At 45.0% G+C, this 26,708-nt stretch overlaps 1 protein-coding gene across 1 annotated transcript; it reads left to right on the top strand.

The window, feature by feature from the left end:
* The first annotated feature begins 4,068 nt into the window (after positions 1-4,068).
* Positions 4,069-24,283, top strand: LOC121164383 (stearoyl-CoA desaturase-like). The gene is made up of 6 exons (XM_040992507.1): positions 4,069-4,095; positions 14,575-14,860; positions 18,881-19,011; positions 19,653-19,858; positions 20,547-20,779; positions 24,083-24,283. Exons 1-6 carry the CDS (start codon positions 4,069-4,071, stop codon positions 24,280-24,282), a joined length of 1,083 nt encoding a protein of 360 aa, XP_040848441.1. The 3' UTR covers position 24,283.
* Positions 24,284-26,708: the final 2,425 nt, after the last annotated feature.

Here is a 26,708-nt window from a genome sequence, read left to right as displayed (position 1 = left end):
GTTGGGACATGAACCAGTATCCATACGGGATCCCAGTGAATGTAAGGCAGGAATTTTAGCTACTAGGCTATCTTGCTGGGCCTGCAAAAGCTCTTGCTGTCATATTGGTAATACAATTAGTCACTTTGTCATCACTACGCTGCTTGATCAAGTAATGGCCTTAGAATTCAAATCTGTGTTGCTTTAACCACTGTCCCTGCAAGGTCACAGAGTGACCAGGGCCCCAAGAAAGATGACCTTTGCCCCAAAGGAAACAAACTTCTAGTTAGACAAACTTCTAGTTACACAAAGAGGACAAAACATTCTTGGTTAATTGATAACAGGGGCCATCCTTACTCTTAGGTGTAGGTACTTCTATTTTTTTTCAAGCCAATAAAGGACAGTACAGGTAGCTAAACTATACACAACAATATATCATTCAACTCTAAATTATGTCCTAGTCAAATCCATGTCAAAGGTACTGGCAACTTCTCAAAGCCATGGGAGAGGAACTATTAGGATTCTAGCATGGTACTGCACCGAAACCCTGGCTTGGGTCCATGTTATTTATTGGCTATCTGCTTTGTACAAAAGGGGACTTCAATTTCAGATTAAGGTCCCAGGACATACAGAGGAATGGGATGAATCAGAGATTGTTTTTCAAGCACTGAATTGCATTCCCAGTTCTGCCTAAGCACAAACAATTCTTTGCCAAAAGTATCAGATCTGAGAAGCCTGGAGAGGACTGAATGAATACAAGACTTGTTTTGGCCTCCTTGTTAGAGACACATTACTTACATAGGATGCCTCAGGGGCCTGATTCTCTTGCTCTCCTGAAATGAAGAATCAACTTGAAATGTAAGAATCAGCATGAAATCACTCTTCCTACAGGAGAGTCTGTGGCTCAGGTCTCGGGCTCCTAAGCAGCTTTGTATTTCCCTCATCCATGCTGAATTCTCTACCAGCTGAGTCATTTTGAATTCAACTGTGTGCAAAATCTTATTTAAAACTTCTGATTATTTGTCGATCTCATACTTTTTAAAAAGATTTATTTATTCTTATTGGAAAGGCAGATGTATAGAGAGGAGAGACAGAGAGAAAGATCATCCGTTTGTTGATTCATTCCCCAAGTGTTCACAATGGCCGGAATTGAGCTGATCTGAAACCAGGAGCCAGGAGCTTTTACCAGGTCTCCCACACAGTGCAGGGTCCCAAGGCTTGGGGTGGTCCTCAACTGCTTTCCCAGGCCACCAGCAGGGAACTGAATGGGAAGTGGGCCTCCAGGACATGAACCGGTACCCATATGAGATATTGGTGCATTCAAAGTGAGGATTTTAGCCACTAGGCTATTACGCCTGCCCTGTTCTTATATTTTTTGATGGTTTCTTGTTCTTTGCATAACACTACTCCTACCATGTAGCCTTATTTAGGGGGCAGTGCAAGTTCCTGACAGATGGAAGTAATGTGTGACAAAACACATACACACATGGACCACTCACCACCTTGCCTGGTCCCAGACCCTGAAAGGGGAGCTGCCCTGTCCCTCATTCAGACCTTCTCTGAACTCCCACAGGGCACTAGTCTGTCCTTACAGAGGAATTCGAAACCCCTGTCACAAGCTGGGCCTGGGGACACCTCCCCTTTCTTTCCTCTGGCAGAAGACGATGCCTAAGCAATGCCACCAGCCCAAAGTAAGCACAGCAGTGGTGGTGTCCACCAGGATCTAAGGAAACAAGAGGGCAGTGTCCAGGGAATCCTGGCATGTCAGACGATTTCCAATGGACAAAGCTCTGGGAGACACCAGGGTGAGTGTGCCTGGGCAGTAACAACAGACTAAGCACAGCTGGTGTCCACAGCATGGCCATCTCAAGCCACAGTGGAGGTAGGCCCCAGAAGAAATTCTGAGCTCTCTTCCCTCATGAATTCAGTAGAATGAATATGTATCCTCTTCCCTTACATTCACAGAAAAGCACTGCCTCTTGGGATGGCAATTCGTATTTGTAAATTGGTACTCTAATGGGGTGACTGAATCATGACAGCGAAGTTCTCATGGATGACATAAGTGCTTTAATGAATGCACAGTGAAAGATGGCCTTCCTGCAGCAGGAAAGACACCAGTCACCAGGCCATCCCATGCTTTGCTCTAGGACTTGCCAGCTTCCAAAACCATGACAAACATATATTTACTGTGAAAGTCACACTGTCCATGACAGGTTGTTCCAGCAGACAAAATCTGCTATTGGGAAAGGGGCTGGCACATTCCTCCCTGTAGAAACCCTGAGGAGCAGAAGCACAGCAAGGACTCCTTGCCCATGCAGAACTCTCCCCAACCACAATCAGACCCACTGTGCCCTCCAAGAGCACTTGCTCTCACTCAGCTCCTTTGCATGGCACAGGGACCACACAGGGCCTAAGGGGAGCTGCCTTGTCCTCTTCCAGGCAAGCCCAGGGGCCTCCCCTCTTTGGAGCTCATCCTCAGCACAGGACTCCTGGTCTTCTCCTCTTCCCGCAGAAGGGTCCTGAGCAGTGTCAGGCACACTGGGCATGGAACAAAACTGCCTGAATGCATACCATCCCTGCTTCCCAGCTATGCACATGAAGCTCCCCAGGGTACAGAGAATATAGGGCCAACGGACAGGTCCGTGGGTCACAGCACTGGCGATCCTGGGACCCTATGGTGCTGGGCAGTGTTAAGATCCAGGCTCTGTCTTAGCATTTCTGAGTTTAGCCCAGCTCCACCACTTTCCTGCTGCTGTGGCCATAGGCAGGTTATGGCACATTCCAACTTCTGTTTCCTGTGGAGGCATGAAGTGCCCACCTCATGGGTCACTGCAGGATGCAGCAAAATGACGGTGAGCTAGCAATGATCACTCTAGCCCTGCAGGGTCTGCTCATTCCACAACAAACCCCCTCCCTGTTGTGGAGACGCATGACTCTGTGTGCTGCTTTTCTTCAGGAAGAGAAGTCCAGCATTCCCCCAACAACCCGAAACAGTTCCAATAAGTCTGTACAGTTGGAGTGCAGCTGAGGTATGCGACTGCCCACTGTACTGGCAGAGCCTGTGCAGGTGCACAGATGCGAATGTGTGAGTCCTCTTGTCCAGTGGTGAACTATTCTTTATGCTGTGGGATCAGCATAGCAGCTCTGGTGGATGGGGCTGGGCCACAGTTCCCTTGAACCCTGAAGTCCTGTGCTCGCTGGGGAGTAATATAGGTTGGACCAGCTCATGGGCAGGAGACACGCGGTGGATGCCAAGTGTCTGCACTGTGCCTATGAAACTGCAAGAGTGACCAGAGGAGTGAGCAGTGGGCGTCTGCGCAGCTTCCTGGCTTGTTCCTGTGCGCTTTACCCACTGCCCACCCACTTGAGGGCCAGAACAGTCCTGGACTAACCCACCCGCACTGCAGAACCCAATGCTTTCTATCTTGCAGGAAGGCTGAGCGCCGGAGGCCATAGGGTGCCGGTAGGAGATCCAGCAGTCAGTGGAAGGGGCCAAAGAGAAAAGGAGGGGAGGGGGAGTGAGGATCCGGCAGCGGAGGGAACAGCAGATTCAGCTGAGCCAATGGTAACGACAGCCGAGGTGGCACCAAATTCCTTTCGTCCAATGACGTGCCAGAGTTCACAGAAGCCTCATTAACATTTCCCTAAGGGGAGCGGCTGGGGCTGGGGCCAGAGCTGAGGGTGATGGTGTCTGCAGCATCCCTAAGTCCTGCCTTGGTGGATTCTGTCTCAGCTTGCTGTCCCCTCCCCTGTCCCGCCCTCACCTTCAGGCAAGGCTGCCTGAGCCAGCCAGTTCTGTGCACCTTGCCACTTGTTGGAAGCAGTTACAAGTTGTTTAGGGAAATTTGCGAAACGATCATCTACTGCCAGCTCCAGCCTTTAAATCCCCAGCCCAGGAAGCTCTACGCACAGCAGGGTTGGGCCCAGACACCACCACGCGTACCAGGCAGAGAGAAGGGTTCCGAGTGCATTGCTGCAAACTGCTGCGCAGAGGGCTGTAGAACAGAAGTCTACTTCTGTCCTAACAGACCTGGACTCCACTCTGCAGTCTCAGCCTTGAGAAAGTGATCCCAGCATCTGACGGCCAAGATGCCGGCCCACCTGCTGCAAGAGAAGGTGAGCTCCACACCTGGGCTGGGAAGGAGCCTCCAGGGGAATGGTAGGTGGAGGTATTGAGAGCTTGTGGAAGTACTGCACCAGCCCTTTCAAACTGCACTGTCTATCCAATTGGTTGGGAATGCAGATTGTACTGTAGGGACTGGATTCCCAACTGTCATTTCTTAATGCGTTTTCAAAAGGCAAAATTACAACAGTTTTTCTTACAGATCTAATGGTCTCTTATTTTCAGTTCATGGATGGGGCAATCTCCGGTCCTCAAAATAGAATCAAAATTCCTACTGGCAAGTAGCAGCTCAGTTGGTTTTATAGATTGGGAACAAGAAAACTGAACAACAACAACAAAACTATATATATATATATACATATATATATATATATATATATACATATATATATACACGATTGGCTGACAGATTACTTCAGGCTACTTTTTGCAAGAGTTGAAATGGAGAACTTTTTTGCTGCTGACTGAGCAGACTGCCATCCACTGTTCCCAGGGGAAAAGAGATCTGTTTGGGCATCTTTCTGTTTCCCTGAAGTTTTGATTTGATTGTGTGACATTTAAAGCACGTGTACCTCCTTTGTGGTTTGGTCAGATCTGTTGGAGCCTAATGCAGGACAGCTCAGAATAAAGTAAAGGTCTCCCCTGATGGGTGCTTAATAGCTCCTTCTCCCACTTCTGTCAGGGTCACACAAGTAACAGAGTCTCCAAAACTGAGGGTGCTAGCACGTCTTTCAGTTATCATCTTTTGGGTTTCCATGCTCAGCACTCAAAGGCTACTTGAGGTTTTTGTCATTTCAGCTCAAGAGACCATTTGACATTCAACAGATAGCTGCATACAAACATCTGGAACATTTCAGAATACAATGCTCCAGATAAAGTATTTGTATATTTATAGGAGGATAATACCAAGAGTTCAGAGTAAATTTATTAGCCAAGGTCACTATCAGCCAAATCAACAAAATGGAATGTAGCAAAGATGAGGAAACCACACAATTCAACCAAGTGCCCTGTTTGTTATTATTATTATTATTATTATTATTATTATTATTTGCAACTGAAACTCCACAATATTCTCATATTTATTCACTTGCAATAAGAAGTGGCAGCAATTAAACAGATTCTTCTCATTTTTTTTTAAGATTTATTTATTTTTTATTATTATTATTTTTTTATTGGAAAGGCGGATATACAGAGAGGAGAGACAGAGAGGAAGATCCTCCATCTGATGATTCACTCCCCAAGTAATGCTATGCCGGTCCAAAGCCAGGAGACTCTTCCGGGTCTCCCACACGGGTGCAGGGTCCCAAAGCCTTGGGACTGCTCTCCTGGGCCACAGGCAGGGAGCTGGAAGGGAAGCGGGGCTGCCGGGATAGAACTGGCGCCCATATGGGATCCCGGGCGTGCAAGGCGAGGACCTTAGCCACTTGCGCCACTGCGCCGGGCCCAGATTCTTCTCATTTTGAACAGTGGGTATCAGTTCTTATATTCATTATCATGATGGGCCTTCATTAAAATAGGGGGTAGGAACCAGGAGGTTTTGAAGTGTAATGCTGTAAAATGGACTACTGGCACAATGTGAACAACAGCTGCATTAGGAATGTTAAAGTCAGCCATTTGGCAGAGCGAAGGGTCTATGTTTTAGCACGTGTAAAGACATGCATGATCCAACACTCCATTGTGTTACCACAGCAGCTGCTGGTTTTGAAATTCTAATAACAACATGATCCTGGCAAATGAAAGAAATACTCAGAGAGGCAAGAGTCTTACTATGTCTAGGAAAAAAGCTAACCACAGCATGAACTCATTCCCTTTTCTTCCTAGTTTTCAGTTTTAATATGACATCACGGGGTGTTTTGGCTGGCTCTCTACGTGGCTCGCACATCACGCATAAGGACTGTCTGTTGACATTTACATCAACTCGTTCAAGTTCCAGGTTATATAGTTTCAGGACCAGAGCAGCTCTTGTTCTTAGTCATTTCATGGGAGACATCTGGACTGGAAAAATCTAGCAAAACAAATTTAAAAAGTTGTGTAGGTTTGAGTATTGAGAAGATTCACTTTTCTTAAGTAATCAAGGACGTATAAAGACAACATGAAGCACAGATCTCTAATCATTCACAGAACTTTTGGCTTTCAGGCCTATTACCTAAAAAGTAAGAACAAACACTTTCCCATTTCCTAATAAGACCACAACAAATTCTAGTTTTATTTAGTTTTATGACATTCCAGTAAATAAATAAAGTGTAATTTTGTTAGCACTGTGTAATATTTAAAAAAAATAACTTAGAGGGTCCAGTGTAGTAGCCCAGTGGATGAAGTCCTCGCTTTGCACGAGCCAGGATCCTATATGAGTGCCGGTTAGTGTCTTGAATATTCCACTTTTCATCCAGCTCCCTGCTTGGGGCCTCCTGTGTGGGAGACCCAGAGGAGGCTCCTGGTTCCTGGCTTCAGATTGGTGTGGCTCCAGCTGTTGCGGCCACCTGGGGCGTGAACCAGCAGATGGAAGATCTTTCTCTTTGTATTTCCTTTTCTCTCTAAATCTGACATTCCAGTAAATAAATAAATCTTTTTTGAAAAAAAAAAAAAACCTTAGAAATAATTCCCTCCAGTTTTAATCAGCTTGATCAAATATAAAATTTTTTTCATAGGCTTATCTTCCAAAGCCTTTTCCAATCTTCTTATATTCTTTTAATATATTATCCTGCAGCTTTTCTCTTTCTCAAATTGAAATAACCAGTTACTCAATCAGAGGATAAAAATTACTCCCTTTTTCACTTAATGAAATCATATGTTTCACACAGTTTTCACTTACCAAACCATGTCCTATTTTCTTGTTTAAAAAGTCATTTTTTATTATTTATTGTTTTTAAAGATTTATTTATTTTCATTGGAAAGTCAGATTTACAGCGAGAAGGAGAGACAGAGAGAAAAATCTTCTGTCCACTGGTTCATCCTCCAAATGGCTGCAATAGCCAGAGCAGAGCTGATCCAAAGCCAGGAGCCAGGAGCTTCTTCTCGGTCTCCCTCATGGGTGCCGGGTCCCAAAGGCCATCCTCCACTGCTTTACCAGGCCACAATCAGGGAGTTAGCTGGAAGTGGAGCAGCTGGGACATGAACCAGTGCTTATATGGGATCCCAGCGCATGCAAGACAAGGACTTTAGCCACTAGACTATTGCTCCAGGCTTGTTTACTTTATTATCTCTTATTTTAACCATACTTCACACTAATTAGAACTTTTTACTCTATGTAACTTTATTTTTAGTGATAACAATGAAGCATTTTAAACTGTGTTATATGAGCACTTTCATTTCATGATTTCTGAATTCATGTGTTAGCTTAATTTTTTTATTTTTAATAACAGATCCAAATATACTAGCTAACACATACCTTATAAAAATAAGATGCCACGTTGCAACAAAACTAATATTCAGCAATTGATGTTCCAATATTTTAATTTAATTAAAAATGACTCATGTTTCATGAGTATCGACTATGTGACTTAACATAGCTTTAATATTTTCAGTTGCAGAAGAATGAGTTTGGAATTATGGAAAGTTCATTTATAAAAGTTTATTAACATTACCTAATTTACTTACTTCTTATGAAAAAAATCACTTTTATCTGGAAGGTAGAGATAGACACAGAAAAATAAAGAGATCTCTCATTTGCTGGATCATTCCCTATGTGCTCATAAAATGTGGGTCTGGGCTAGGCTAAAGCTAAGAGTCTGAAACTTAATCCAAGACTTCCACGTTGTAACAGGGGCCCTAGTAGTGAGCCCTTATCTGCTGCCTCCCACAATTACCATTAGCAGGAAGCTAGAATCAGAAGCAGAGCTGGGACTCAAAACCAGGACTCCAATATGGAATAAGGCATCCCAAGCAGCAGCTTAACTGCACCAAATGCCCATCCCCTCGTTCTTCACAATTACGTTTCAAATGTTTATTCATGGGAAACAAGTTACATGATTTTTTTTTTAAACAAAGCTTTTCAGAAAATTATCTTATACTTTTGTAGTTATTTATCTTATTTATCTGAACAAGAAAGAGAGTGATGCCAAATGCTGGTTCACTTCCCAAATGCTCACCACAGCCAGCCCTGGGCCATGCTGTAGCAAGGAGCTGAGAACTCAACCCAGGTCTCCCACTTGGGTGGCAGGGAACCAAGTATTCAAATTGTCACCTGTTGCCTCCCAGAGTACATATCAGAGGGAAGTTGGAATAGGAATTGGAACTGGAATTCAAACTTGGGCACTTTTACATGTAATGTGGCTATGCTGACTGAGGTCTCAATTGCTGTGTTAAATACTAGCCATGAAGTCATTTTTTGACAAATCAGGCAAATGACAAAAATGTCACGGAAACAAGAATATCAAAACTTAACACGGTTTTCCCTTTTTCTTTCTACCTGTATGACTGACATATATTGAGTGACTTATTTGTATGCTGTATTCTGCTCTTGGGTTGGATTTCATTATGAATATTTAAATATTTAGGAGATAACAAACTTGTTTGACCAGTAAATCTGAGTTGAAAATATATGCTGGCATTATAATTAATGCTGACAAGTACAGACTTTTGTATTTTTATTTTATTACTAGCTTTATTTTATTTTATTACTAGCTTTATTTTATTTATTTATTTTAGTTTATTACTAGCTTTTAAAATTAACTTTATTTTCCAAACATTATCTCAGATCACAGGAAATAAAAAGCATTTAAGTGAATTTGTATTTTTCTGACAAACTACTTGATTGTGTATATGGGTTTTTTCTTAAAGATTTATTTAAAAAATTTTTTTTAATTGGAAAGCCGGACTTATAATGAGAAGGAGATACAGAGAAAGATCTTCCATTTGCTGGTTCACTCCCCAAGTAGCCGCAACAGCCAGAGCTGAGCCGATTTGAAGCCAGGAGCCAAGAGCCTTCTCCAGGTCTCCCATGCAGGTGTAGGGTCCCAAGGCTTTGGGCCATTCTCCACCTCCTTCCCAGGCCACAAACAGGGAGCTGGATGGGAAGTGGAGCAGTCGAGACAGGAAGCAGCACCCATATGGAATCCCAGCAGATGCAAGGCAAGGAGGATTCAGCCATGAGGCCATCATGCCAGGCCCGTGTGTGTGTGTTTAAGATTTATTTATTTTTATTATAGAAAGGCAGATCAGATTTATGGAGAAGTGAGGGAGAAACAAAGATCTTTCATCTGCTGGTATACTCCCGAAGTGGACACAACAGCCGGAGCTGAGCCAATCCACAGCCAGGAGATTCCTCCAGGTCTCCCACATGGGTGCAAGGTCCCAAGGCTTTGGGGCATCCCCTACTATTTTCCCAGGCCACAAGCAGGGAGCTGGATGGGAAGTGGAGCAGCCAGAATACAAACCAGCACTCATATGGGATCCTGGTGCTGCAAGGTGAGGATTTAACCACTGAGGCTTTGCACCAGGCCAGACTGCATTTTGTTTTGTTTTGTTTAAGGCAGTTAAATAGAGCTCTTTATAATCCTTAACATTATCACCCAAGGTAGGAAAATGTCACCATACACAACATATACATGGATTTATATACAGACATAAACCAATTAGTTCTTATTACCAGTTTTCATTTGCCACTTTCCAAATAGTTTCTCTTCCCCTTTCAGCCTATCAGTGTTTCAATCTACTGTTTCATTTTACTAAGCATTTATTAAGTAGGCCACTCTAAATAAATTTATACTTTCAATGTGCTGATGCCTTGGTGGAAAATCGGGTCTAAAAGGCATGGAAAAAGAATGCATGTTTTGTCCAAGAAAGAGATTAAGGCAGGTTGCCTATCATCAGAGGTCAGCTTTAGAGAGGCTGTGGGCTACATTTTAGCTCTGAATGTTTCCAGAGCTCAACCGGTAGACAAAACTAAACCATTTCTGCTAAAACCGACTTTGATGCATTTTCCTCTAACTGGATCTAAAGATTGTTCTCTGGAGAGAAGTTTTAATTCTAGCCCTGCCGTGGCCACCTCATCAAGTAAACCTTTGCTAGGAGAGCTGAGATCAGGAGAATTAGGCATAGGTGAAAAACAGAGAGGGTGCCAAAAGGATGCCACGGACACAGGAAAGCATAGGCACTAACCACAGAACTTCACAGGGAAGTCCACAGAGCTTGCCTAGGAGAGCAAGCTAAACGCCAGCAAGTCTAGCTTCTGCTTCTTCAATGACTGCAATCAGGGCACTCAGGCATTTCCTATGTCTGAAACTAACATGGGTAATTCTGAAAAAGAACTATATCTGTTGATCTGGAGCCTAATACTCATGAACACTTTGTCTAGTCTTCATTTTGACTTCAGATGAGGTACTGAGTAGGCAAAACAAACAAATAAAAACTGAGATTTTTGAATTAACTAGTCTCTTAAAATTTTCATATATATCTCTTGTAAAGTCTTTTAGAAGAGGCAACTTTTTTTTTTTTTTTAAGAAATTCCTGTACTCCAGAAGGAATCCCTGGCTGGGTGTAATTCATGATGTTTCAATTTTTCTTTAAAGATTTCTTTTTAAAAAAATTAGAAAGTCTTTTTAAAAAAAAATTAGATATACAGAGAGGAGGAGAGACAGAGAGGAAGATCTTCCATCCACTGACTCATTCCTCAGTGGCTGCAATGGCCAGAGCTGCACCTATCCAAAGCCAGGAGCTGGGAGTTTCTTCTGGGTCTCCCATGTGGATGTAGGGTCTCAAGGCTTTCCCAGGTCACAAGGAGGGAGCTGGATAGGAAACAGAGCCACTGGGATTAGAACTGCTGCCCTTGTGGGATCCCAGTGCATGCAGGCAAGGACTTTAGCCACTAGGCCACCACACCAGGCCCCGTGTTTCACATTTTCTTAAGAAAAATTATGTATTAATTTATTTGAGAGGCAGCAAGAGAGAGCTCCCACCTGCTAGTTCATTCCCCATGCCTTCAACAGCTGAGGAACCAAAGTTAAGAGCTAAAACATAATCCAAGTCTCCCACATGGGTGTTAGGAGCCCAGTGACTTGAGCCATCACCTGCTGCCTTCCGGGGCACATGAGCAGGATGCTGGAGTCAGGAGCTTCAGGTGGGCATCAGACTTGGGCATTACAATATGGGATAAGAATGTCTTAACTGCTAGGCCAAATGTCCACCCCATGATCTCCAATTTTTATTTGTTTGTTTACATATATTCGAAAGGCAGATTTACAGAGAAAAGATGGAAGGATCTTCCATCTGCTGGTTCATTCCCCACATGGCTGCAATGGCTGGAGCTGAGCTGATCTGAAGCCAGGAGCTTCTGGGTTTCTCATTTGAGTGCAGGGTCCCAAAGCTTTGGGCTGTCCTCTATTGCTTTCTCAGGCCACAAGCAGGGAGCTGGGTGGGAGGTGAACCATTTGGGACATGAACCAGCACCCACATGTGATCCTGGCACCATTGCAAAATGAGTATTTAGCTAGTGAGTCATTGCACTGAATCTGGATTCCCCCATTTTTAAATGCACTTCTTAAGATGCACTATTGTTCTTATGGAACTTTCCACAGAATGGCTATCATAATTCTAAATTGTCTTTAGTAAGATTTTTATCATTAAAAAAAAATAAGTCTTTTCAGTTCTGGCACTAAGATGTCTATGTGTAAATGCTTGGTTGAGCCAGAAGGTGGAGAACTTGGTCCTTCAGAATTTAAGGATACTATTTGTACCTTGCATTTTGGGTCTTGGAGCTGAGGTAAAAGCCTGAGGGTAGGGTACGGCATGGTGGTCTAATGGCTAAAGTCCTCGGCTAGGATGCACCAGGATCCCATATGGGTGCCAGTTCTAATCCCGGCAGCTCCACTTCCCATCCAGCTCCCTGCTTGTAGCCTGGGAAAGCAGTGGAGGATGACCCAGGGCCTTGGGACCCTGTACCCCTTTGGATTGGCTCAGTTCTGGTGAATCACTGGATGGAGGATCTTTGTCTCTCCTCCTCTCCACATATCTGACTTTCCAATAAAAATAAATATACCTTAAAAAAAAAAAAAGCCTGAGAGGAAAGGGCTCGGAGTGGCGTCAGGCTGTGCTCCCACTGTACTCACACTGTTTTGAGGCCAGCAGGTCTTTCATGCCCTGTGTTCAGCTTCTCAGAACACAGAGCAATATTTCAGCACACCTATCTTTCAATTCATTTGTTCTTAACTTAGGACATCTTTAAGTTATTTTTTGTCTATTTAAGAGGCAAAGACTGAAAAATGATAATGACAGATAGAAATAGGGGGCTCCCATTTCGTGGTTCTCTCCCCACATGCTGGCAATAGGTAGAGCTAGGCAAGGGCCACAGCCAAAGAGCAGAGAATGGTCCCCCACATTTGCATTGGTAGGAATTGGGAGCCATGAAGTCTATTCAGGAACTGAGGATTTTAACTGCTAGGCCAACTCCTCACCAGCCCAACAATCTTCCATTTTGGTGGCCTGTCCTTCATTAGCTCTTCAATGTTGACCATGCCCACCCAGGTAGCGGCTCTGAGAGCTCTGTAACAAACTTGCCAATGACTTCCCCCTATTCAAACACCCAAGAAAAAGCAATAGGCTAGAACACAAAACAAAGCTCTGGGGATTTCTGAAAGCCTGAGCTTATACTCTGTGCAGTAAAGTAATGACCCTGCTACTGCTCTCCGCTTCCCTGCCCCACCCACCCACCCACACAAAGTGCTGTTTTTCACAGATTCAGTTATCTGTGATCAACCACAGTCCAAAAAAATTGCATGGAAAATCCCAGAAATAACAAGTCGTATGTTTTACATTACCTACCACTCTGAGTAATAGGGAAAGACCTCACTGTGCTGTTCCACCACACAGGATGGGAGTCACCCCTTTGCCCATAATATTCACCTCATATTTGCAGCCTACCTATGAGTCACACAGCAGCTGCCTTGCTTATCACAGAGGATGTCATGACGTTGCAGTTGCTGTGCCCAGGTTTGGCACAGTCTGGGTTGCAGGCATCTATTGGATCTTAGACTGCACTCCCTGGGCTATGTCCTGGCCCTTTTGCCTGAAGCTTCTCTAGAGGGCCTCATCTGTCTGTCACCACCTGCCTTTGCCAGAGCAACCTTAGCTCTGCAAAGCCCCCATAAGCCAGGTGTACTCTCACTATACCCACCAACCCCTTGGCATCCACCCCAAACGCAGGGGCTTTCTCACAGCACACACTAACTCTGGTCTCAAAAGCAGTAATAATAGTAATAACAACAACAGGGAGCTGTATGTATGAATGGCATAGATAGCAGCTTCTTGCAGTCCTTCTTGCAGGAACTTGCAGTCCTGGAAGCTTCCTGGGACAAGCAAGGAGGCCTCCCTGAAGAGATGGAACGCCTCTTCCCATTCCTAAGTGCAGTGTCCCTCAGGTTGCTCTGCTGCCTGCCAGGACTGATCAGATGGAAAACCAATGCCCATTTAGTTAGAGATCTAGCTAGCTTTTATTTGAGATTCTACAACATGGGGAGGCCTCTTTCCTACCAAGCAGAATCAAAGCAAATCAAAGTAAGACCCACTGGGAGAACTGTGGGTCTTACAAATCAGGAAGAGGAAACAATAGAAAGAAAAGAAAAAAAAGAAAGAAAGAAAAAGAGAAAGAAAGAAGGAAGGAAAGAAAAAAGAAAGAAAGAAGGAAAGAAAAAGAAAAAGGAAAGAGAAAGAAAGAAGGAAACAAAAGGAAGAAAGAAAGGAAGGAAGGAAGGAAGAAAAAAAAGAAAGAAAGAAAGAAGGAAAGAAAGAAAGAAAGAGAAAGAAAGAAAGAAAGAAAGAAAGAAAGAAAGAAAGAAAGAAAGAAAGAAAGAAAGAAAGAAAGAAAGAAAGAAAGAAAGATCTAATTAGTTAGGACTTCCTTACAATGCTAATTCACAAACCCTGGAATCGGCTATTTTCAAGGAAAGCAGGTCTGTTGGGGCCCTTTTTGCTTCCTTGAAGTTTCAGTTGGGCTGTGTGGGTGTCATCAAGAAAGACTGTATTTTGGTGTTCTGTCCTTTATGGAGACCTGGCACAGGAATGCAGCTCCATGAGTTATCTGCAGCAGCAACCCCAAAGCCCAGCCATCCTGGTGCAGCTCCTGCAGCTGATGGGCAGCAGAAGCAGAGCTGAGAGTTCCCCCACAGAACCTGATGGTCATTGCAGTTACATTGCGTTCCACTAACAGAAATTATTATACCATTGCTTTTTTTTTAATCTTAAAGAACAACTTGGTCTGTGTGAGTTCATAGAGATGTAAGTGCTTCACCTTTCCTTTACCTCCAGGTTTTCCCCAACCCCTCTGCACAGTCAATGGGAACCTCAGACTCTTACACACTGCACTGATCACCATCCCCACACCTGATGCTGAGCCACAGACTGAACTTGCTTTCCCCCTGGTGATGGCCCAGGGTCTGAGCCTGCCCCGCTCCCTTCACCCTTGCAGGATCAGAAAGTCAAGTGGCTGCCACTTTCTCCTCTGCCTCCTCTTTCCTGACCTCCTCTTCCCTCTCATACAGGTCTCCAGCTTCTACACAACCACAACTGCTACTGTCACCACACCACACTCCAGGCTCCCACAGGGTGGCGAAGACAAGCTGGGGAAGAACCCCCTGCCCGCTGAGGAAGACATTCGTCCTGAGTTCAAAGATGACATCTATGACCCCAGCTACCAGGACGAGGAGGGCCCCAGGCCCAAGCTCCAGTATGTCTGGAGAAACATCATCCTCATGGCTCTGCTACACATCGGAGCCCTGTATGGGATCACCTTGGTGCCCAGTTGCAAGTTCCACACCTGGCTCTGGGGTAAGTGGCTTCCCACCCTGCTGAGCAAGCCCAGGGCTTCTCCCTGCTCTGGAGGGAGGCAGGATCTCTCACAGAGCCCCGGGTCCTCCCAACCCTGGCTTTGCCAGGCATTTCTCCATTGGATTGGGAACGTGGTCTACGGGGCTTGGATACTGCTGGAAAGTGAATCCTGGGGGCCCTTTAGCAAGGGTCTTCAGGAGGGAGCTCTGAGGCCACGTGCCATGTGACTGAAGTGACCTGTGCCAGAGTCGGCCGTCCCTGAGAACTTTGATGTTTGAGTCATTTGCTTGGCTCCTGTCTCAGCCCTGCCAGAAACAAGACCAGCCCCTGAGCTGAGAGGCAGGGGAGCCTGAAACACACCCACAGCTTTATGGTGTATGATGGGCCCCCTCATGGGATTGAGCAGGGGGCCTCTGTTGAGGGAGAGAGCTTGCTGGAAGGAGTAAGGGAAAGGTGGCTATCCAGGGAATTTTTTGAGTCCTCTTCCTTGGCCAGATCAGAATCCTTTGGTATAGAGAAGCATAGAGAAGGCTCCTACACAAGGCAAGGTACACAGACATCTTGTTCCACTGCCTCATGCAAGACACCATGGCATTGCATGTGCAGTCTACAAAATGTTCTGAGACTGATGTAAGCACACATGATGCCCATTCCATTCCCCATGCTGCCTGCTCCAGCTTCCCTCTCTTGATATAAGACACAGTATCTTCTTCTGCCAGTCCTCCCTAATCCTCCCCACCCCTTCTTGCCAAAGACAGACACCAGTTCAGACCATCAGTCCTGAGTATCTTCAGTCTTGAGGCTGCCACAGTGAGGGAAATGGATACCAATCTGCCTTTGCCTTGCCCTCTGCTCAGCTCTTTTGCTGTTTGCACATGGGACTCTGGCCTTGTATCCTGGAGTCAGCCACACATGTATTTGGCATGAGATTTCCCTGCTGGTGCCAGATTCCTCCATTTGGCAGGGGTAGCAGGAACCTCTGCAGACTCAGGCATCCCCACTGCTTCTCTCTGAGGGGTTCTCAGCCTGGAATTGCTCTCCAGGAGATAATCTGAGGTTTTCCAGAGCAGTCTAAGGTGAGACACTTTGTTATTATTGTTGGGATTTACTTATTTTTATTGGAAAGGCAGATTGACAGAGAGGACAGACAGAGTAAGAAAGATCTTCCATCTACTGGTTCACTCCCCAAATGGCCACAACGGCCAGAGCTGAGCCAATTGGAAACCAGAAGCCAGAGTTTCCTTTTGGTTCTCCCACATCGTTGCAAGATCTCAAGGCTTTGGGCCATCCTCCATTGCTTTTCCAAAGCATAAGCAGGGATCTGGATCGGAAGTGGAGCAGCTGAGATGTGAACTGGTGCCATGTGGAATGTTAGCACTTAGAGGTAAAGGATTAGCCAATTGAGCCATGGCACCAGCCCTGCGGCACTTTGTGACAGTGTATCTTAAAAGAAAGATCTGTGGAAAGACAGGTAGGCCAGGTTTTACCTACTTTCCTTAGATGTGGAGTTCTGGTCCCTTCAGCTTTGTCCCTCCAGGTGCCACAGTGAAATCTAACTGAGATCTCCCCACACCCATCTGTTCTTATGCAGCACTTTTAGCAAAAAGGACCAATTCTGAACAGCAGTGCTTTTTAGGACGATGAGACCAGATTCCTTAGGTTACATGGTGTCATTTCCATCAGAGGCAGCCAGTGGGAGCAAGTCAGGCCTGGGAGGATGGCTCATCTGCAAACCAGAAAGAGCTCTTCTTTGGGGGTTGGGGTGGGATGGGGTGGGATTTGCGCATCTGTTTTCTCGCTTCTCCTATAACCAAGCAGAATGGCAGGTGTGTCAGGAGGAATCCAGGGCAGGAAGAAAGGCCTTTCAGAAGCCTGTGGACGCCCCTCTCAACCCCCTCCAGCAAGGAGCTTTGTCACCCGCACATCCCATTCTAGCCTCAGCACCCCCATTCATGTTGCTTAGTCAGAGTCTGACCAGGCTAGCCTGGATGGTGACTCGGGGAGTTGTTATCCTGGTATGCAAATTGCCAAAATTTCTCTGCTTTGGGGAGCAAGGAAAGTAGAAGAGGAAGACCTGACGTTTTAGCTTTAGCAGCTTCTCTTCCCACCTTTAGGGTTTAGGAGCTCAGCCCTCCGGTTTTTTTTTTGTTTTGTTTCGTTTTTGTTGTTGTTGTTGCTGTTCCATTCCCAAGAAATTCCAAGGAATTCAATCCAAAGAAAATGCTAAGTTTTGTACTGGTTCTAAGCATTTCTCATGACTCAAAGCTATTTTGAGATCCTTTGTTTCCATTCTGGAGCCTCTGTGAAGAGCCCGAAGTCATGGTTAAAGAGAGATCCCTGGCAACAAAGGCCAGAGAGGGGCAAGCCTTTAAACCCCTTCATCACAGTGAAGTCATGTGAGGTGGTACAACCATCATTATGAACATTTACACTCCTTTAGGAAGAGAGAATTAACCTCAATCTGACATAAGCCCTTGTACTTGCAAGTTTTAGAAGAGTGCTCTGGTTCTTTTCTCCACTCCCTGTTTATGCAGGACTTCACACACATTACTGGTCAGCTTGCCAGGTTATCTATAGCCGAAAATAACCCTGGAAGGCTCCTTAGTTCCCAGTAGAGAGCACTTCTGCTTTCACATCCCAAGTCAGTTTCTTCTTTGGTGATTAGGTGGCTATGGTTCCACTGTGGCTTTACCATGAACAGGTACAGGCAGATTCTGTATCTAGCAAGAAGATAGCAATCACCATATCACTTGATACCAGCAAGAGCTGTCACTGGGTGCTCTATGGCTCTTCAGAGAGGTCCTGTGGGGGTGGGGGGAAGGATGGGGTGGAGGAAATAGGGTGAGAGAGGAGGAGGCTGTTTAGGAAACTCCTGTCTATGACCCCAGCGGGCACACAGGACAATCAGTTACCATGTGCTGCTTGTGTGGTGTCTCTGACTAACCAGTTCCCTAGCCACTGAGCATCACTAGTCATAGCTGTCCCTTTGGGGGGGAAATGGTTCACAGTTTCCACCAAGGCTCAGCCCTTGCCTCCTCGGCTGCTGAACACTGAAGGTGATGGGTACACCCAGCTACTGACTTCCCACTTGGCGCCTTTGTCTGGCACCTCCTGAGATTGCAGGTCTGGTAAAGGGCAAGGCAGGCAGACAATGCTGGAAGCTCCCCTAACAGTTTGGAGTATTTTCCAGACCATCTAGATAAGCATTGCTCGGTGAGAGTGTGTGCTAACAGCAGAACTTGGCAAGAAACAGACCCAAGAAATGTACACGAGTCTTGGAGTGGTGGATGACATACCGAGACATCAACTGCTTGTGGACAGAAAACCTATCTTCATACTGTGGTTTCTGTTTCTTACTAGCCATGTGACCACACAAACTTAACCTTTCTGACCATCTACTTTTTCCACTGCCCAGTGGGGATATTAATGCTAGCTACTCCACTCAAGACATACAGTGAATTAAGGAATATTAGCAACTTGCTGAATCTTGAGATTGTGCATATATCACTTCTATGAAGGACTGATTTTTTTCCTAATATGATCATACTACCTGCTAAAGCACTGAAATGCTTTCATACCACTTGGCAAACAGGCATGGTTCTGTCTAGTCCCCTAAGATGCAGGATTCTCCAATTTTCTGGAGTCTGCTTCATTCTGGCTATTACATTAACTGTCACTATTTGTGACCTTAATGCCATATATGTTAGATGAAGGTCAAAGTCAGTTATGTCTACGTGCAGACACAGACCATGACAGGTGGCTGTGTAGGGAGCTCTCTTTGCTCTTCTGCCTTTCTGACTCCTCAACCTTGTCTCCAATTTAGGAAGAGAGACTGGAGGATAATGGCTCTTTCCAAATGGTAAAAACTAAAAGACCTCAAGAGAAAAGGTGTCCCTTGAACTCAGGGTTAAGTAGATCCTCAAGGGAAAAATTAAGAAAGAGAGTCCAGTATCAGTGCAGTGTCTTGGGCATGGGACTTGCACCAGTTGATGATGACCCTCCATTGCCTTCTTCTGGCAGCATTTGGCTACTATCTGGTTAGTGTTGTGGGCGTCACAGCAGGAGCGCATCGCCTGTGGAGCCACAGGACTTACAAAGCCCGGCTGCCCCTGCGGCTCTTCTTGATCATTGCTGACACCATGGCCTTCCAGGTAAGGGGCTGGCAGGGCTCAGCTCTTGCTTCTCCATCCACCCTAGCAGAATGGAGGGGCCTGGCACCTGCAGAGGAGCCACTCTGACACCCATAGCACTCTCTCTCCTGAGTCACACAAGTGCAGCCTGGAACCCAAAGTTCTAAAAGCATATAGAGTCCTCTGAGTTACTGGACAAGGAAATAAGTGATTAGCAGGAATACTCCATGTATAGGAATGGTTTTGATCCTGAGGTCCCATGTTATCATAGTCCATATGCCTTGGTCCTTTATTATGAAGGGCCAAGGGGCATCAGTCAGTGACTGATTCTGGTTCCTAGACAAATGGTGGACAATAAACATCCATACATAAAGGTGAATATCTTGGAACCTCAACACCATGGCTGGTATTTCACATACTTGTGAAACCTCTATTTTTCTATTAAAAAGAGTTAACAGTTTTTTGACACTGACTATATGCCAGACTGTATGCTGAGTAGTTGACAGATCAACTCATTAATTTATCACAGTAACTGGAGATGGATATAACTATTGCACTGCTTTACAAACTGAAGTCACAAAGTCAGTAGAGGGGCCAGACAGATCAACACTGAGGCTTGCAGCCTCTCCTCAGGCCCCCCATGACTTTCTCTGTCCCTACAGAACGATGTGTTTGAATGGGCCCGAGACCACCGCGTCCACCACAAGTTCTCAGAAACCAACGCCGATCCCCATAACTCCAAACGCGGCTTCTTCTTCTCTCACGTGGGCTGGCTGCTGGTGCGCAAACACCCGGCCGTCAAGGAGAAGGGTGGGCTGCTGGACCTGTCTGACCTCAAAGCTGAGAAACTGGTGATGTTCCAGAGAAGGTGAGTGAGGAACCATGCAGCCAGGAGTGCTCCTGCACCTGTGGCAGAGGGACCCCACTTTTCCTCCATTGCCTTATCCAGCCAAGTTCATGTTGAGTAACTGATTGTTTGCAGATACAAAACCATCGTTGCAAACCCCATACATTACCATCCCACAGGCCCACAGTCTGCACCAAGGCTTTGGTCCTCCTTCTCTGAGTTACCTTAGTTAAATCAACAAAGTGCAGCATGTGATGACTGACCTGGGACAATGCTAGAACATAAAATATGCACCCAGGGCACCTACAAAGGAAAAGAACACAGGAAATGGAGGCAGGACACCAGTGGACTTTGTGCCCAAAATGCGATGGGGAAGAGGAGGGAGCCCAAAGGCAGAGAGACATGGGCCCAGGCACCAGGATTCTGCTGAGGAGCCAGGGTGGAGACCTCACCTATCACTTCACCACCAGGGCCTCGTGCATAATGGAAAGAGCTAGGGGCCCAGCATCCTAGTCATGATGGGCTGGTTCCCATACTGGGAGACTAGAGAAGTCCGTCACCCTCCTCTTCACCCCATCTGCACAGAGAGGGCCAGTCTTGGCATGCTCAACTGATCCCACTTGTGTCCTCACAGACAGGAGGAAAGAGACAGTCCAGCCCTGTGAGAGGGACGGTAAGGCCCAGCTCAGCCTGCGATCTCTCTACCCAGGTACTACAAACCTGCTGTCCTGCTGATGTGCTTCATCCTGCCCACGTTTGTGCCCTGGTACTTCTGGGGTGAAACTTTTCGACACAGCTTGTATGTGGCCACTTTCCTGCGTTATGCAATAGTGCTCAATATCACCTGGCTGGTGAACAGTGCTGCTCACATGTATGGATATCGCCCGTATGACAAGAACATTGAACCCCGAGAGAATACGCTGATTTCTCTGGGAACTGTGGGTAAGTCATCTGTCCATAACAGGCCACATCTAGTAGTCTTCTGTTTAAGGTATTAGGTGAGGAAGCAATAACACAAAAATGCACCAAGAAAGTTCATGGGGATGCCTGTTTAGCCTTTGGTTAAGATATGTATGCCCCACACTGGAGTACTAAGTTGTGAGTTCTGGCTCTTCATTTCCTCTGCTATTAATGCAGATCCTGGGAAATAGCAGTGATGGTTCTGTTGCTTGGGTTTTGGGAGATCTGGATTGAGTTCCTGGTGATAGACTTTAACCTTGGCCCAGTCTCCACTACTGTAGGTTTTTGAGGAGTGAATCAATAGTGGGAATTCTCTACTTCTGTTTGTCACTCTGTCTTTCTGAATGCATGCTTTTTTTTTTCAAATAAATAATACTACTTATTAATTATTTTAGATTTATTTATTTATTTAGAAGATAGAATTACAGAGAGAGAGGGAGACACATATAGAGAGATCTTTCCTCCACTTGTTAACTATACTCCCCAAATGATGGCAGTGGCCAAGACTGGGCCAAGCCAAAGCCAGTGTTTCAGAGCCACTTCCAGTCATTGTGGCCATTTGGGGAGTGAACTAGCAGATGGAGAACCTCTTTTCTGAAACTCTACCTTTCAAATAAAAAATAAATCTTTAAAAAATAATAATAATAATGAAGTTCATGGTAGTACAAAAATTTTTGAAATTCATGTATATTTTTATAACACATATTTTTGTAAACTTTTTAAAGATCCCTCATATATTATTTCATTTTGCACCAAAATAAATAACTTCTTTTTTTTTCTGCCAACTTTTGAAGCCCCTCATATCAGTACCCTGTTTTTATGAACACTTTGTATTTCAGTTTTTCTAGTATAAAAATTGTGGGAAACATATTAGAAACTCTTTATGACACGAAGTAAGTCTCATGCAGAAAGGAGTGGGTAAAGTTGCACCGCCTTTGACTCAGTTTCTACTGCATGCAATCTCAAGTGCTGTGCATGAGTCCCTTGGACTCTCCCTGTACCAGCCGCCTCTGAGTGGCCCTGCAGGCGTTCTGATTCTTAAGATGCATAAGCAGAGAAGTACTGTCATTCTAGTGACTCAAAAAGGCCAAAAGGTTGAGTGGTTTATGTTGAAACTTTCTGGGAAAAAATGTAGAATAATTAGGATTAAGTTCCACCAACTTTAGGTGTGCCACTCACTGCACAAGTATTCCTCATCTCCCAGCTGTGTTCAGATATGCCAGGCCTGCAAGTGGCTACTACCATGCCTTATTGTTTGGTGACTAAAGGGCATCAGGACCAACTCCTGGTGCCCTTTTCTCACCATTTGCCACTTTTCCTGCTATTGTCCCTTTTATTTCTCTCATACTTGTATTTTATGCTAAAGGCCCCATTCCTCTCAAATGGCTAGATAATCCCCAATAAAGCAGTCAGCTTGATCATAATTCCTGCTTACTGATCTACTTTTGGCTCTCACTGAATTTATTTCTCACTGTCATTCCACTTGATAGTGAGTATATATCATCTGTGGGGCTTTTCTTTTTCCCCATCCTGTTTCCAACTGAACACAGACTTTGATTGAAGCTTCAATTTAGATTTCTGTAAGCAGAATCGATGATCTCTTCTCATTGGTCAGAGAGCCAGTGGTCATCCAACCACACTGCTCTCACTTTCGTGTACAACAAACTCAGACTAACTTTCTCCCACTATCCTCTCACAGAAGCACATGTCTAATAATAGGTCCCTAAGTAGCCAGTCATTTCTGCAGGTATGTACACTAGTTGTATATCCTGTAATCCAACTCAGTTCTGATACTAGAGACATCTTGGATCATACAAGTGAGGGCTCAGACCCAGGGACAAGTCTGAGCGTCTGGAACTTCTGATTGGCTAACTACAAACCTGATTTTCCATGAGCATATCCTTGGGCTCCATTAATTTGCCAGAAGAGTACATTATAAAGATATTTCAAGGGAAAGCAAAGGTTGGCATATGAAGAGGGTGAGGCATGGGAAAACCATATATGCCCATCTGTATTCCATGATGTACTGTCTTCGCTTGTTTTCTCTACATCTGGGACTGACTCCATGTTAAGGCTGGTGTCTGTGGGCCAGGCAGGTGCTCACCCAGAGAATCACTGTAACTCATTTGAGAGCTCAGCAGCCCTCTGTCAGCACCTGAACCTTGGACTTACCCACCTCGTTCTCAGCTCACACTGTGGGTGATCAGGCCTCACAGAGGAGGCACCCACCTGGAGATGAGCTACCTGGGGTCACTCTCTCTGAAGGACACATAGCCTTGCTTGTTGCTAGTGTCATCCCTTCCCTATCCCTACCTGTGGGAGTAGGTTTCCCACAGAAGGCCCAAAGGCCTCTTTGTCGGCATGCCTTCACCCCGACCTGACAAGGGTCAGTGTGTCAGTGCTGCTTGCAGCTAGAAAAGAGGGCTCTAGGTCTCTCTCTGCAGAGATCCCAGTGTTTTTCCTACAACAGAAACTACCCTCAGTCCTCAGTCCTCAGTCCAGAATTACTGTTTCTGACAATTCATGTGAAACTCTTATCATAACAATTCTCAGAATCTCAGAGGTTAGGGGGAAATTTTCTGTAATGCTATTTGTCCTTCCTCAAAGAATCTCTCTTATCAGCACTATCCGCAGCCCAGGGTCAAAGCTCAGAGAATGAGAAGGCAGAGAGGCCTGCTCTGGACAAGCAGAGGCTGAGGTATCTTCTGTCCCTAGGTTGGGACCATTTTCCTCTGTTGGTCACCACCTCTCATTCCACTGGAATCTGTCATCCTCATGGTGGCGCTGTTGGAATGCAATGTGGAGAGCAGATTCCTTTGCTTACCATGTAAACAGCATAGCCTAAGTTCTTCATTTTGGACTCTTCCCCTCTCTACACCTGCACACACACACACACACACACACACACACAGAGAGAGAGAGAGAGAGAGAGAGAGAGAGACTTTGCGGTCTTGGTTCATGCTTCCTGAAACTCTGGAAGTCTCCAGTCTACACTACATTCTCAGCATTCCCTGTCTTCTGTAGTCAGCTCATTGTCTGAGAGAAGCTGCCAGTCTTCCTCCCACAACAGCTCCATGCATGGGGAACAAGGGCCTCATCAATTGTGCCTCAAGCTACTTCAGAGGGCATCTATTTGGAAGAACAGAAGACATTACATCCTTCCATTCATTTCACAACAGCAGATTTCTCTCAGGTTCTAGGAAAACTGCTAGGAAGCTGGTGCTCAGTGAAGGGAAGATGGCAATCAGCAAAGCTCCATGACGGCTCTCCTTGCTTTCCTTGCAGGTGAGGGCTTCCACAACTACCACCACTCCTTTCCCTATGACTACTCCACCAGCGAGTACCGCTGGCACCTCAACTTCACCACATTCTTCATTGACTGCATGGCTGCCCTGGGCCTGGCTTATGATCGGAAGAGAGTATCCAAGGCTGCAGTCTTGGCCAGGATTAAGAGGACTGGAGATGGAAGTCACAAGAGTGGCTGAGTTTTTATTTCCTTAACTTCCTTTTCCAAAAAAACAACCAGGCAAATTTTTGATGATCTGTTTATTAATTACTGAGTAATGCTCCAGGATGCTAAAAATGATTATCTTAACACATTCCAACACAATATTCTTGTAAAGTGCAAAAATTTTAAAAATCAACAAGCACATCATTTTGATGCTATACTTAATACTCTTACATCTATCGTCTCTCTCTCTCTCTCTTTTATTTACATTGTTCTTTGCTTTGTTCCTGTCACCGTTCTTTCTACTCTTTCATTGCTACCCAGGAAGGAAACAGCTGATGTCCACCCTCAAAACCTAAACAATCTTCCAAGAGTTTAAAAATAATGGTCTTTGTCCACATAGCTAATTTAGTTGTCAGTTTATACATAGGCAGCTGAAGACAAAGATGCAACAAAAACTCTACAAAGTCCATGTTAATAATCATCAGTTGGACTTTGCTTGACAGAATCCAAAAATCATGTTGTTGGGCAGAAAGTTTCTGATTTAAGTAAATTTTAAGCAGTTATATCTCATGGCATGATTATAAAGTTTGAGTGAGAAATCAGGCAACAAGAAAATCTTGCCATAGTAAGACCCACAGATGCCCACTTAGCAAGGGTTTACGACTCCTCTAAATGACACAGGATCTTTCTCTGTTGACTGTCTGAGCAAGGAGTGGCCATGAAGATTAGTTGTTCCCCTCATCCAGCATGGCTGTAACATCTGCAAACATTTATAAAAGGAATAATTTTAGAAGATGTAGTTCAGTGTAGCATAAAGATAAATGTATATATATTTGGGGGGCGGAGAGCTGGCACACAGACTTTCTTTCCTTAAGAGTATTTCCTTCTGAAAGAGGGATGTTGAAATAACCATAAGGGGGAAGAATTAGGTGGATTTTCTGTGCTCTCCCCATCACTCCACTTCTGGACATGAGATGAAAAGTTTGAGGCACAAGGTGTACAGGCAGTTCCTAAGACACAACTTTCAAAAAAGAGTGTTCTGAGATTCCATGGCTAGGGAATCAGAAGATTGCTGAGTAAGTTATTGGGTATCCTAATGAAATAGATTCAATAGTAGATTAATTGATTAGTTATCAATTTATCTTTGTAATGAATAAAAACTAGAAGGCTATTGTGTTGGCCCCCTTCACTCATTCTATAGTAAGAGCTAACCTCAACTACAGCATCTGCTAGAGAATGAGATAGGAATCTCTTAGTCAACCATGTTTTGATCTCAGGCTCTACCCTATCCTGTTTTCCCTACTGGTTCTGACTCTTCCAAAACATTGTCTCTGTCTCTGGTCAGGTGGTCAGGCAGCCTCCATGCATGTGCTCAGGGCAGTGACAACCTGCTGTCCAGGCAGCTCCTCCTTCAGACAATGCTCAGAAGCCATGATACCTTGTCTTCAGCAAGAAGAGCTGCTCTGCCTTCCTGTGCCTCTGGAGGCTCTGTACCTCTTCCCTTTGCCCCTCAGATGGCTCCAAATAAGTCTGGCAAACCCTTCTGAAACATCCTTGGCTCCAAGAGGCTCTTTCTTATGACACATGGCCAAACCAAATACTCACATTGTGCCAATGAGCCTGCTATAGAGCCAAGGAACATTTGTTGCCAGTTTCCTGTCTCTGTGTCAGGGCAGAGAGCATGCTGAATGCTGCCTTATTTGCTCAACCTGATGGTCCAAGCTGAACAGGGTCTCAGCTGACAATGCAATGTTTGCAGGAGGAAGATACCCAGTCCTCACTAGGAAGCGCAAGAAGCAAGGCCAAGTTCCCAAGTGCCTTACTCTGAAAGGAGATGCTGATCCTGGAACAGAGCCTTGCACAGCTACGGTTGGGATGTAACACAGGATACCATGGACTTTGTGAAATTCAGTCCCTATTCAGCTAACTAACTAGCATTCCCCACCAACCAAAGGCAGACAACAGTATAGAACAATCCGGAAAATACACAACCTTAGTGTTTTGACATCCATGGACTCCTGTCTTAGTCCTTTAGTCTTCAATGCAGAAACCTGGCTGTGTTCTACTAAGATTGGAAGTGTACTGTACCACATGCTGTGTCCACAGTTGAGCCCCATGATGGTAGGGAGGAGGGCCTTTCTTCCTTGGTTATTTTAATAGTGGCTACAAGGAACAGCTTAGATAATAACCTGGTCTTTTGAGACGTTCATCTCAGGAGAAGAGAATCCAGTGCAAGATCTCTACTATTTGCTGACCTGTACCTACCTCCTGGGAAGAGTCAGAAGGGTAGTTTAATTCTCCAGGTCATCAAATATCTGCTTTATAATATTGTAGTTATATCAGAAAGTTCACAAATGTAGAGTATTAAGAATAAAGTATGCATGGATATAAATTTTGCACCAAAATAGAGTTATCTCTTATTTTCATTTTCCTTGAACTTTCTGAAGTATCCTTGTATTT

Source organism: Ochotona curzoniae, unplaced genomic scaffold (genome assembly GCF_017591425.1).
Source record: "Ochotona curzoniae isolate NIBS_2020 unplaced genomic scaffold, NIBS_Ocur_1.0 contig_66, whole genome shotgun sequence".
Lineage (NCBI taxonomy): Eukaryota > Metazoa > Chordata > Mammalia > Lagomorpha > Ochotonidae > Ochotona > Ochotona curzoniae.
This window is presented reverse-complemented; position numbering and strand designations above follow the sequence as displayed.